Below are 13756 nucleotides of genomic sequence, written 5' to 3' on the forward strand. Positions count from 1 at the left end.
TTGGTAAAGTAGCAGGATACAAAATTAATGCAGAAATCTCTTGCCTTCCTATACACTAATGATGAAAAATCTGAAAGAGAAATTAAGGAAACACTCCCATTTACCATTGCAACAAAAAGAATAAAATACCGAGGAATAAACCTACCTAGGGAGACAAAAGACCTGTATGCAGAAAACTATAAGTCACTGATGAAAAAAATTAAAGACGATACAAACAGATGAAGAGATATACCATGTTCTTGGATTGGAAGAATCAATATTGTGAAAATGACTATACTACTCAAAGCAATCTACAGATTCAATGCAATCCCTATCAAATTATCAATGGCATTTTTTTTTTTTTTTTTTTTTTTTTGCGGTACGCGGGCCTCTCACTGTTGTGGCCTCTCCCGTTGCGGAGCACAGGCTCCGGACGCGCAGGCTCAGCAGCCATCATGGGCCCAGCTGCTCCGCGGCATGTGGGATCTTTCCGGACCGGGGCACGAACCCGCGTCCTCTGCATCGGCAGGCGGACTCTCAACCACTGAGCCACCAGGGAAGCCCATCAATGGCATTTTTTTTTACAGAACTAGAACAAAAAATCTTAAAATTTGTATGGAGACACAAAAGACCCCGAACAGCCATAGCAGTTTTGAGGGGAAAAAATGGAGCTGGAGGAATCAGACTCTCCGATTTCAGACTATACTACAAAGCTACAGTAATCAAGACAATATGGTACTGGCACAAAAACAGAAATACAGATCAATGGAACAGGATAGAAAGCCCAAAGATAAACCCACACACCTATGGTCAACTAATCTATGTCAAAGGAGTCAAGGATATACAATGGAGAAAAGACAGTCTCTTTTCTGGGAAAATTGGACAGCTACATGTAAAAGAATGAAATTAGAATACTCCCTAACACCATACACAAAAATAAACTCAAAATGGATTAGAGACCTAAATGTAAGACTAGACACTATAAAACTCTTATTAGAGAAAAACATAGGAAGAACACTCTTTGACGTAAATCACAGCAATATCTTTTTTGATCCACCTCCTAGAGTAATGGAAATAAAAACAAAAATAAACAAATGGGACCTAATGAAACTTAAAAGCTTTTGCAAAGCAAAGGAAACTACAAACAAGGTGAAAAGACAACCTTCAGAATGGGAGAAAATATTTGCAAATGAATCTCCAAAGGATTAATCTCCAAAATATATAAACAGCTCATACAGCTCAATATTAAAAAAACAAACAACCCAAGCAAGAAAGGGGCAGAAGACGTAAATAGACATTTCTCCAAAGAAGACATACAGATGGCCAAGAAGCACATGAAAGACTGCTCAACATCACTATTAGAGAAATGCAAATGAAAACTACAATGAGGTATCACCTCACACCAGTTAGAATGGGCATCATCAGAAAATCTACAAACAACAAATGCTGGAGACGGTGTGGAGAAAAGGGAACCCTCTTGCACTGTTGGTGGGAATGTAAATTGATACAGCCACTATGGAGAACAGTATGGAGGTTCCTTAAAAAACTAAAAATAGAATTACCATATGGCCCAGCAATCCCGCTACTGGACATACACCCAGAGAAAACCATAATTCAAAAAGACACATGCACCCCAATGTTCATCACAGCACTATTTACAATAGCCAGGTCATGGAAGCAACCTAAAAGCCCATCAACAGACGAATGGATAAAGAAGATGTGGTATATATATACAATGGAATATTACTCAGCCACAAAAAGGAATGAAATTGGGTCATTTGTAGAGAGGTGGATGCATCTAGAGACTGTCATACAGAGTGAAGTGAGTCAGAAAGAGAAAAACAAATATTGTATATTAACGCATACATGTGGAACCTAGAAAAATGGTACAGATGAACCGGTTTGCAGGGTAGAAACTGAGACACAGATGTAGAGAACAAACGTATGGACACCAAGGGGGAAAAGCAGTGGTGGGGGGTGGGGGTGGTGTGATGAATTGGGAGATTGGAATTGACATGTATACACTGATGTGTATAAAATGGATAACTAATAAGAACCTGCTGTATAAAAAAATAAATAAAATTCAAAATTTCAAAAAATTTTTTTTTTCTTAAAAAAAGAACAACAAAAATCCTGTTTACCGGAATTCCCTGGCGGTTCAGTGGTTAGCACTCTGCACTTCCACTGCAGGGGGCACAGGTTTGATCCCTGGTCGGGGAAGTAAGATCCCACATGCTATGCAGCATGGTCCCCCAACCAAAAAAAACAAAAAAAACCTCTGTCAACTGTAACAACTCAAATAATTCCATAAGGCCACCTAATTTTAAAAAAGATCATTTCCATCATAATCTTACAAAGCTGGGCAGGTGGGGAGAGAAAAACTACACAGCTTTGGGCTTCCCTGGTGGTGCAGTGGTTGAGAGTCCGCCCACCGATGCAGGGGACACAGGTTCGTGTCCTGGTCTGGGAGGATCCCGCGTGCCGCGGAGCGGCTGGGCCTGTGAGCCATGGCCGCTGAGCCTGCACGTCCGGAGCCTGTGCTCCGCAACGGGAGAGGCCACAGCAGTGAGAGGCCCGCGTACCGCAAAAAAAAAAACAAAAACAAAACAAACAAACAAAAAAAAACTACACAGCTTTACAAAAACCAATTCAGCAGGTTGAGATTTTCAATCATACGTTAAAGAAACATCATTTGTACAAATGTCACTATGAAAGTTGCTGGCACATGGTAGGTGCACATCAAATATGTATGATTTGAGAAGCAGCTATGCCCAGAAAACAGCAAGTGCAAAGGCCCTTAAGCATGAGTGAGCTTGGCATATTCAAGGACCAATAAGCAGATTGCCTGGTAAGTAAGAACCAAGAGGGAGAGGATAGACAGGAAGGCATGTGCCAGGCAAGGGTGTGGTTCTTTATTCTAAATGCAAAGGTAAAAGTAGAATGGTGGTTGCCAGGGGCTGGAGGGAGGAGGAAATGGGGAAGTAACAGTCAAAGGGCACAAAAGCTTTAGTTATGTAAGATAAATAAATTCTAGAGATCTACTCTACAGCAGAGTGCCTATAGCTAAAAATACTGTATTGTATATTTAAAATTGGCTAAGAGAGTAGATCTTCAGGTAAGTGATCTTTCCAAAAAAATTTAATTTTTTTTAATTAAAAAAATAATGACCATAAAGGAGGTAGAAGGAAACTTTGGCAGGTGATGGATAAGTCTATGCCCTTGATAGTTCATGGGTGTGTACTTATCTCCAAACTTACCGAGTTCTATACATTATATATGCACGACTTTTTACATGTCAATCATACCTCAATAAAGCAGGTGGATAAATAAATAAGTGTGATGGAAAGTCATCAGAAACATGGAGTCAGGGCAGTGATATAACCGGATTTCACTTTTTAACTGGTCACTAGCTGCTACTTGGTGAAAGGATAATGGAGAACGGATGGTAAGGAGACCAATCTAGAAAGCACTACATCCACCCTTAGATTGTGTACATAAGCCCTTGCACTAAATGGCTCTGACCTAAGGGGTAAAAAAGTCTGACTCTGAGCCATCACCCACTCTTCTGGCATTGTAGTTGCTGCCAAACAGCTTTGCAGTCATCACATAATATCAAGCAGATGGAAGAGTTCTGGTAAGGAAACTACACAGTGTTCTAAAAGAAAGCCAAAAAGAAAAAAAAATACAGTAAAGCAACATCTGATTTTCTGCTGTAGCCGTCTCATTTTTTCTGAAATTTCTATCCATATAAATCACTGACCACTTGCTTGGATAACCTATATTTTTCATCCTCTTTCCCACTTGGTATGTAGAAAATGCAGTTAATTTTCTATCACCTTCATGTATAAGCCTTCAGCACACTTCCCAACTCTCCCTTAACTGTCCTCTGCTTTAAATGCACTAGTTGGTTCTCATGCTCTTTTACCCTTTTAGATGAAATTTCCCAATCTTAAACTGGGAGCTTTCTGGATTTAAAATATCCCATCTCTGGATTCCTGTAATCTCATATCTTGAAGACACAAGGAAAGGCTCATCTGATTAACTATTAGGTCAACTTCCCCTTTGATGAACAGACTAAATATCTTCTGGATCCCATGAGTCTGATGTTTAATTCATGGGCTGGCTTATTACTCATTTGTGTTTGAGTTTTATCATTTTTACTCATGTCTGAACTGCATGAATGCATGAGGGCATATCTTATACATTAGTTTATGCAAAATTAAATGTATATACTAGCTCCCAAATGTCTTGTTACTCCTCTCCTATAATCAGTTCTTTTCAATAACAACTTCCAAATGGAGTCTAATTCCTTACCAATATGTATGTACTTATAAACTAGTAATAAAAGTAATAGAGAGCAGAGGAAAGAATACCATTATCATAATCTCACACACGGTAAAGAACTTCTTAGGCCACTATGAACAAGTTGTTTTATTGTCAAGTATAATGAAAATATCAAGAGATTCTGAAATATATTTTCTCATCCATCCATTTATACACACACATGTAATTTTTTAAGGCAGATAAGAGAGTCAATTGTGCTGTGTATAAAGATTTTTCTGTTAACACTAACTTAGCAAAGTACACATTATTAGTTCTACCAGTAATAACAAACTCTTTTAAAAAAGCAGAAGCAATCTTCTAGCAAAGATTTCTTTGTTTTGTCAGTTAATATTCTCTTTTTGGTTCATAATTTGTTGTCATCTGTATGCTCCTTTTTCATCTCAAGTTTATCTCCTCTTTTTCCATGTCATATCTTGCTTAGCTATTAGGTGTCCAGTACCTTCCTTGTGTTTTATTTAAACAATGCCCACAATTTCTCCACTTCTCAAATGTTTTCTGATCATTGCTTTAATATATTTCAGGCTCAACTTGACCTTTAACAATGATTAATTTTACCAACTTATTTGCCCAGTTTTCTCCTGACCTTTATTACTGTGTCACAAGGATTCTGCTTTACCAACCTCCAGTGTGACTCCTACTTTATTCCCTTGTGAACAATAGCGCCTGTCATCCTTTTCTTAAATAACTGTCAACAGAGCCTATTAAATCTAGCACCCTTTCAGATCCTTTAGTTGGTCAATCAACTCGAAGTATAGAAAAATAACATGTACACAGCTTCTACTGAATATGACCTTAAGTTGCCATTTTTTCCAGAAAATTTTGTTTCCATTGGAGACATTTTATTTATTTTGGCTCATATACAGCATGTAAAAAAAAAACTTTGTTGAAATGCTGATCCATATCCTAACCACATTTTGTGGTTGTAAAAGAGAGTAACACATAGCCCAGCTATGATATGAATCTGAGACTACGAACAACTGAACCAGAACTAGCTTAATCATCAAGTTTGAGACTTTTCCCTTCGAAATAGATTTAACGCAACATTCCACTTTGACCACTAACAATAAATTATATATGCCTTGGTTTTCAGGGATTATATTAAAACATCTTAGCTTAACTTGTTCTTCAATGAATCATATTCTACTTTTGGCCAAATTTTGAACCCTTTTTCAACATATCTCTCTTCTTTTTCTTTCTCTTTCTGCAACTCTCTCTAACATCAATTTACAACTGTCAAAAAGAGAAAAAGCATCAATTTCTTTGGCATCTCAATAAGATGAAAAGCCCAGCCACAGGACCTAGAACAGTAAAATAAATGTTTTTCCAAAACCCTCCTACAAACCCTGAAAACTTCAGTTTAAATATGTTACTGGAGAAAGAGCACAACAGCTTAACTCAGAAAGTTTTACTTTGGCAAGATATGGCTTGAGTGTGATTGAAAAGGACCAGTTCTACCTTGCACTGTTATCCAAACAGAGGTACTCCCTTGGGTCAGCAGCACTAGCATTGGTTGTTTTGACACCTTTGTCAATAAATAAGCCAGCCTGGAAAATATAATAATGGACTGAAATGAATATGAATCCCAAGTTATAACTATATATATAAAACGATTCATGAAATAAGTTTTAGCTTATCACATCTACCAAAAAAGGAGGGAGAAGGGAATAAACAGCAAAGCAAAGGTATTACAAAAAGAGTTACTTTACTGTATTTTTTTAATACTTTTACTCATTTGGTCATTCAGCAAACATTTATTTAGTGCCCACCTTAGGGTAGGCACCAAGCATTATACATCAACCAGAAAACTATGGTCTTTGCTGTTACTGACACATAAACTAGCAGGAAGACATGCAATTAAATAAACAATTACCATCCAATATGATAAGCATATAACAAAGGAAGTAGATGACGCTCTGGCAGCACATAAGAAAAGCACCAAGGGCTTCCCTGGTGGCGCAGTGGTTGAGAGTCCGCCTGCCGATGCAGCGGACACGGGTTCGTGCCCGGGTCTGGGGAGATCCCACATGCCGTGGAGCGGCTAGGCCAGTGAGCCATGGCTGCTGAGCCTGCGCTTCCGGAGCCTGTGCTCCACAACGGGAGAGACCACAACAGTGAGAGGCCCGCGTACCGCAAAAAAAAAAAAAGAAAAGCACCAAGATAAGACCTTTTGTGAAGGTAAGAGAGAGAGAATTCAGGGAATGCCTCCAAAAAGAAGTGACATCCTAAAGCTGAAACTTGAAGGAACTAACCACACAGAACAGGTCAGGGATGAAGGGCAGGGAGTGGGTGGGAAACAGCTGAAGAACCCAGAGGAAAGTACTCAAGGGAATCATTTGTACAAAATGTCTGGGGATGAGAGAAAGCATGGCACATCTGAGGGAAAAATATCTTAGCTGGACTAACAGGAAATGTATGGAGGGAGGAAAGGTAAGGAAGAAGACTAAAGAGAAGCAAATGCCAGATGGTGCAGAGTTGATACGCTAAAGAATCAAGACAGTGGGACGTTTAATAAAGGCAATGCAATCAAGTGCATTTTAAGAAAGAATACTGTGGCTACAAGACGGATAATGAATTAGAAAGGGGCAAAAAGAGAGATAAGAGAAAAAATAGGAGCTGACTACAGTAATCCAGAAGAGAAATAAAGGCGATCTAGACTTGTGACGGTAGTAACAGGTAAAATAGAGTGAGAATTCTTTACTAGGTAGAATTGATACCATTTAGTAATTAATAAAATGTCTAAGGATAAGGGAAAGGAAACAAACAATAAAGGTTCATATATCTCTAGTCTGGGCAATTAAGTGGCTAATGGTTTCATTCACTGAAACAGATACAGAAATGGGTCTGGGGACAAAAATAAGGATTTTCCTATTGAACACATTTTATTTATGTGTCCCTGAGACATCCAGGCAGGCTGGATGTCTGATATCACTCTGGATAGTCAGTCCCAAATTTAACAAGTTAGAACCTAATAATCCACTCATTATTTAGATCTAATACTTTTTATTTTAAATTGATACAGTAGATTACTACATGTCCTCATGGTATATGATATTTAAAAAATTAATTAGAATAAGGTGTTTTTTGTAATACCACTTATAATTAGAAAATTTTCAGGATTTCTGCTTTGAAGTGCTGCTTTCAACAATTACTAGCCTTAATCAACTATTCAGTTCAGAAAAACCACAATTCTTTCTAAGCTTTTTCCTCTCTCAAGTCTTCGTCAAGTGATTCTAAGCTCTTCAAATTATATCACACTTAGGTTTTTAAAGGATCCTCTGAGTATCATAAATGGAAAGTATTAATTCAACTTTGATGGGCACATCAGAGTAAAGAATCTGGGCATTGTATCACATGATGAAAATATCAAGATGCCTTGCGAGCATAAAATGAACCAGATGCATTTATCACCAGGGAGGTGGGGACAAGTGCCAAATATCATGAAAGTTAGAGTACTTGAATGGCCTTTCGTCTCCTTGACGAAATCATTCGAAATCAATCATATACATCATTTTAAATTAGGTCAAATATTCTTAAACAATATTTCACTATTTACATAACTAGTATTAAATGTCCAATAGGACACCCTATTAGCACTGAGAGAAGAGAGAAAATACACTTTTTAAGCTCCAGAAGCAGATAATACACTAATGTGTACATCCTTAGAAACATGTAATGATATTAAAGATTGGAAAGAAGGCAAGGGGAGGGAAGGAAGAGGATGAGGATTCATAGGTCAAGTCCATTATTATAATTATTCAGATTGCAGGTACATGTGTGCCATAGCATATATTCCTATGTGTGTATAAACAGAAAACTGTCTATACATCCTGAATGTGGCAAGGTTAGGAGTCTGCTTATTTAATCACAAATTACTTTCTCTGATGACAAGTTCTACCTAATATTAACATTTCTCAGTTGTAATCACAGTAGCCCATCCTTTACCCTGCAAATCGTATGTACTGATTGTTAAAATTTAGGAACCTACCTTAAAACTTGAATGGACCCTGTTGTTATAAAATATTCCCAATGGAGTGAGTTCTGGTTTTGCTAAGAGCTGCAATCCACTGGATTCCCCCGTAGGCTCCTTGTGGAATAAATACCATATTCCAGCATCCTATAATTAAAAGGGCAAGATTATTAAAAAGCCTCCTTTTATAAAGCCACTCTATGAAATGCTCTCACATAACCTAAGCACTTCACAAACAAGTTTCATCTTTTTAACACTAATTATTCATTGGTTCAGGTTCAGAATTGACTCTAAAGAGTTGTGCACTCATCTAGCACCCTCAAAGCAGTATATCAGGCTTTAAGAAAAAAGCATATTTAATTTTGCTTGTAAGATGGGACGAAAGATAGAATTGGTTGATACCAAAATTTATTTTCGAAGTAACTTTCCCATCATTATCTACTTTAAAAACTCATGCAGCCAGGACATGGAAGCAACCTAAATGTCCATCAACAGAGGAATGAATAAAGAAGATGTGGTGTGTATGTGTATGTGTGTGTGTGTATATATATATACACACACACACACATACACACACACAATGGAATATTACTCAGCAATGAAAAAGAACAAAATAATGCCATTTGTAGCAAGATGGCTGGACTTAGAGTTTGTTATACTGAGTGAAGTAAGTCAGACACAGACTTACTTACTTATCATATGATATCACTTATATGTGGAACCTAAAATAAAGGGTACAAATGAAGTTATTTACAAAACTGAAGTAGAGTCACGGATGTATTTGGTTGGCCAAAAAGTTCATTTGGCCAATCCAATAGAAAAGAAACTTTTGGTTACCAGGGGATAGTGGGGGGTGGAGTGGGAGGGAGGGATAAACTGGGAGATTGGGACTGATACATACACACTACTATATGTAAAATAGATAACAAATAAGAACCTGCTGTATAGCACAGGGAACTCTACTCAGTTCTCTGTAATGGCCTATATGGGAAAAGAATCTAAAAAAAAAAAGAGTGGTTATATGTACATGTATAACTGATTCACCTGAAATTAACAAAACATTGTAAATCAACTATACTCCAATAAAAAATTTTTTAAAATCAAAGTATTAAATAACAGCTGGGGAAAAAAAAAAAAGAGTCATACAGAACTAGAACCAAACAATCCTCCCTTCCCTTCCATGTGACCAGGACAGCACAGCCTTTTAGCAATATGGGTTTTTTTCTGTTTACCTCCAAACCTGATCAATAGATGAGTCATGCCTATTAAACAACTATCCACCAACATGCAGAGATCACTGACTTCTTTCAAACAACTCCAGTGCCCTTCTTGTCCCGAGGCAAATTTTTGCCAAACAGAAAAAACCACCACACACATGAATCAGGATGCTGTCTCAGGCTGGGTCCTGTCTGTTCAACTTCAGTGTTACTTACCATAACCAAAGCAGCAGAACAGTGTGAAAATTTCTGACACTCAAAATGAGATATAGGGCTTCCCTGGTGGCGCAGTGGTTGAGAGTCTGCCTGCCGATGCAGGGGACACGGGTTCGTGCCCCGGTCCGGGAAGATCCCACATGCCGCGGAGCGGCTGGGCCCGTGAGCCATGGCCACTGAGCCCACGCGTCCGGAGCCTGTGCTCCGCAACGGGAGAGGCCACAACAGTGAGAGGCCCGCATACCGCAAAAATAAAATAAAATAAAAAACAAAATGAGATATAAAAATCAAAATGAAATGTTCTTAATCTCTGTGATAATTTTTTATTTTACAATTTAATTAAAAATCAGCCCAATGTGAAGGACAACTTCACATTAAGGAACTTTGATTAAACAGATTGTTAAAACTCAAATATATAGTCCAAAAGTATGGTATCAATTCAAATTTAGCAAATATTTATTTAGTGCCAGGTCTCAAAGAATTCATACTTTAATGGGAAATACAGAGAGAACTAAAATATAATATATGTAATAAGTACTATATTAGTTGTAACGAAGTCCTTTAGGAGCATAGAGAGATGAATTGTGGAAAACATATCACCAAAACGAATGCAATATGTGGCATTTTTCCATGATAAAACTTTACAGATGGGTCTTAGTAAAACAAACTACTCTGAAAAATGTGTTTGCCACCTCTATTCTTTTGGGCACAAAACAGACTTGGAGGGCTGTGAAGAAGGCTCCATACCATAGCCCTATAAACTGAGGGCAGAGTAAACCCTCCCAGGATGCAATGGAGTTTCAGGTTGGGGGATAGAAAAAGGGGGAAAAGGAGGTAGCAGCTGTTTCCTGTTAAAACTCTGTGGTGTCAAAACAGGTAAAGGGAGCTTTGTAAAAGGCAGTGGAAAGGTACCAAGAAGAAAGGGTTTGATTTACTTTGGGAAGAAAACCCTTGCCAAAACATGAGCTTTACCGGAACAATTTTTCTAGAGAGAAAAAAAGAACTCACAGAATGAAAAGGACGAAGAACATACGGGAGATGGAAAAGATAGAGACCTGCTTTCTTCTCTTCTCACATGAGGCCTAGTAAGGATGTCTGGCAACCTCACCTTACATTTTTCATGGACTTTTTGCAATTTGCTTTGATCTTCAACCCATGACTTCTGAAAACAGCTGAAAGGAAGCTCTGCTCTGACTGTTGATTTGTAATGTAACAGATCAGAAGATGATCCTGGGGTAAGACTGCACATCAAACCCTTGGTCACCTTTACCCAAAATCTCATCTTCCAATCAGAAACTCTCAACACAAATCCCATATGGGCTCAACAAATATTTGATGAAAAATGAATGAATAGAAGCCTGAAATGATTGAATGTCCAGGTCTCTGCTCTGTCAAATAAGAATTTTATGTTTTATGTTTTTAAGAAAAATCACAGATGTGAGTTCCACCATCACCCAGTGATACCTGTTTTCTGGTTATCTTGAAGAAATACTCCCTTCAACTAATTTTTTATTTCATCCTGGAAAACAATGCTAGGTATTTCTTTCCTTTTTAAAATGTTAATAGCCATGATGTATATATATGAATATTCAGGTTTTGCTGCAAAGCTCATATTTCTGTGCTATAGTTTTCAGCACAGATATAATAGTATCATGTCTTAAAGATTCATTTTTATGTTATAAATTAGCAGCTCTAAAAACACACAATTACAAATGTAAATTTCTCCAAGCTTATCCAGGAGACATTTCTGTCATCCAAAAACAATTCATTTATTCTCTTAAGTTATCCCTGTGTATGTGTATGTGAAACAATTTAAGGCACACAACTGAGTCCTTGCTTTACCAAGCAGATGAAATCCCTAAGTGTATACAATCCCTGTATTTAACAAAAGGATGTGCCCCTTTGACCAGAATGACCATTGTCATAATATTCTACAGAATAATCCACTCTCATAAGGCTTTCTTTGCTCATTAACATATGACTGAAATAGGGAAGCCAGAAAGACCGTACATAATACACTAAAAATACACTCTGGAGATGGCATGATAACTCTAGATATGAGTCCACCTCTTTTCTGGCATTTAGCGCCTGTCTTACTACACTCATAAACACTAACTGGCACAAATGATTTAGAAGAAATAGAAGAACCAACTCAACTATAGCCTGCTCTCAGTGAAATAAGCTGTACCAGAAAGCAAGGTGCTTGAGTTAGATTACCACAAACTACACTGCATATATATATAAACCAGAATACTTACAAACTTAAATACAAAAAAACTGAAGCACTTTAATATTATTTACCTGTGAGCCTGCAGCTGCATTATTAATCAGATTATTGTTGGGATGAGCAATCCAGAAAGTTGAAACAGCCCTGAAAGGCATTGTTTAAGGTGATTTAAACATTCATCAGGAAAAATCCCACCTATTAAAAACCTCCCCCAAAACATCTTCCCCAAAAGCCAACAGCCCTTGACCATCACAAGTGAGTTTTTCACTCTGCCAATTACTCACATACAGTCAGTGGCAGGCACGGGGATGTAATTTCCAAACACTTTTTCCCGCATGGTGGTACACATGGAGTTATTCCTATCGGTGGGAAGTAGGGTGCCTGGTTTGGTGAGGAGTCCCAGATTGTGGAACAAAGTGTTTCTCTGTTCAATACCATCTTCCAAAAAGAAACAATGACCTAGTGTGTCAAATCCGATGGTGTCTTTTATCTGCAGAAATACAAGTGTATGATATCATTGGTAACAAGATTGACTGCGGTTTAAGTGACAAGTGCTATTCATGAGGCATGCTCAGTACAAAAGCAAAAAGAAGTTTTCATCTTAGCTGATGGGGCAAAGTCAAATGTCAGGGTTCACTGATCTCTTAAAAGAACAGAGAAAAACAGCAAAACTCTCAGTAAAGCAGGATAGAGTAAGACGTGGTATAACAGCTTACTTATATAAAATTGAGAAGTCATGAGAATAAAGGAGAGTTAACTGTTTCCATAATATGCATCAACATAATGTGAGGCTACTTACCAGCAAGCCATTTGTCCCATGCACAGTGATGCACCTTGAGAAGCTGTGATGAATAGATAGGCCGTCCACAAATGTTGCATGTCTGTACCCTCCTTTATAATCCACGTCTCCACACAGGTGAAAATGAACAGGATACCGTCCCACGTGCTGCTGACCCATGTGCTTCAATTCCACATGAGAAAGATGGACTGAAGTAAAATTTTTCTTTATCTGTAAGACAAGATAACCAAAATCAAACTAATACGTAAGCAAAGTACCTTCAGCAAAGTAGCTCAGAATAGCAAAGTAGCAAAAAATATTGTTTTAATAGAAAATATCTGAAGCAGACTAGACTAGGCTTTTTCTGGATCATAATTTAGCAAATGCTTCTTTACATAAGTGAATGCTTTAAAGAGCAATAAAAATAGCCTCTCATTAGGAATAAAGGAAATGTAACAAGGAAAATTACAGAAATGGTTTCTGTATATATGTTTGGGTTTGTTCAAATATTTTGGCCATTTGCAGTCTTGTCTTCTTCTTTCATTTCTATAATCTCCACCAGAGTTTGATAAATAATTATTTCTAAATCCTCCCTCAACGTTTTAGTTAGCACATACTGTTGTTTACTTGAGTCCTTTTTAAAAACGCCTCTGTTGATCCACCACTTGAGCGATCTCAATATTCACAAACACTGGATTTTTTATCACACTACTAAAAACAAAGAAATGACACCAACCAACATTTTAGAAATCAGTGCAATAGAAATGTAGCCAACAATAATAGCCTACTCAATGCACAAAAACTGATTTTAAGACACATGTAGCCAAAATGCAGCCCAGAAGTCCAATACATTAGTACATAGAGCAATGCTTAGCACACAGTAAGTGTTCAGTACTTTTACAGAATAAAAATCTACATACAAAAAATATCTTTACAGAAACATATTTTGAATGTGTACTGCTTACCGTTTCATAATATGTTTTTTAAAAAAAACAACTGATTCTTTCAGAGATTGCATGCATGATACT

At 37.5% G+C, this 13756-nt stretch overlaps 1 protein-coding gene across 2 annotated transcripts in view; it reads right to left on the bottom strand.

Annotated features, from left to right (window-relative positions):
* The window catches only part of CEMIP2 (cell migration inducing hyaluronidase 2), a gene marked incomplete at both ends in the record, with an annotated part of 62819 nt that overhangs the window by 32221 nt on the left and 16842 nt on the right, over window positions 1–13756 (bottom strand). For both annotated transcript variants that reach the window (XM_079706971.1, XM_079706970.1), the window contains 5 exons: window positions 5779–5867; window positions 8309–8437; window positions 12025–12094; window positions 12235–12440; window positions 12750–12959. In XM_079706971.1, coding sequence (XP_079563097.1) covers window positions 5779–5867; window positions 8309–8437; window positions 12025–12094; window positions 12235–12440; window positions 12750–12959 — 704 coding nt within the window. The remainder of the gene's footprint in view (window positions 1–5778; window positions 5868–8308; window positions 8438–12024; window positions 12095–12234; window positions 12441–12749; window positions 12960–13756) is intronic.

The sequence above is a fragment of the Hyperoodon ampullatus genome (genome assembly GCF_949752795.1).
Source record: "Hyperoodon ampullatus genome assembly, chromosome: 6".
NCBI classification, from domain to species: Eukaryota; Metazoa; Chordata; class Mammalia; order Artiodactyla; family Ziphiidae; genus Hyperoodon; species Hyperoodon ampullatus.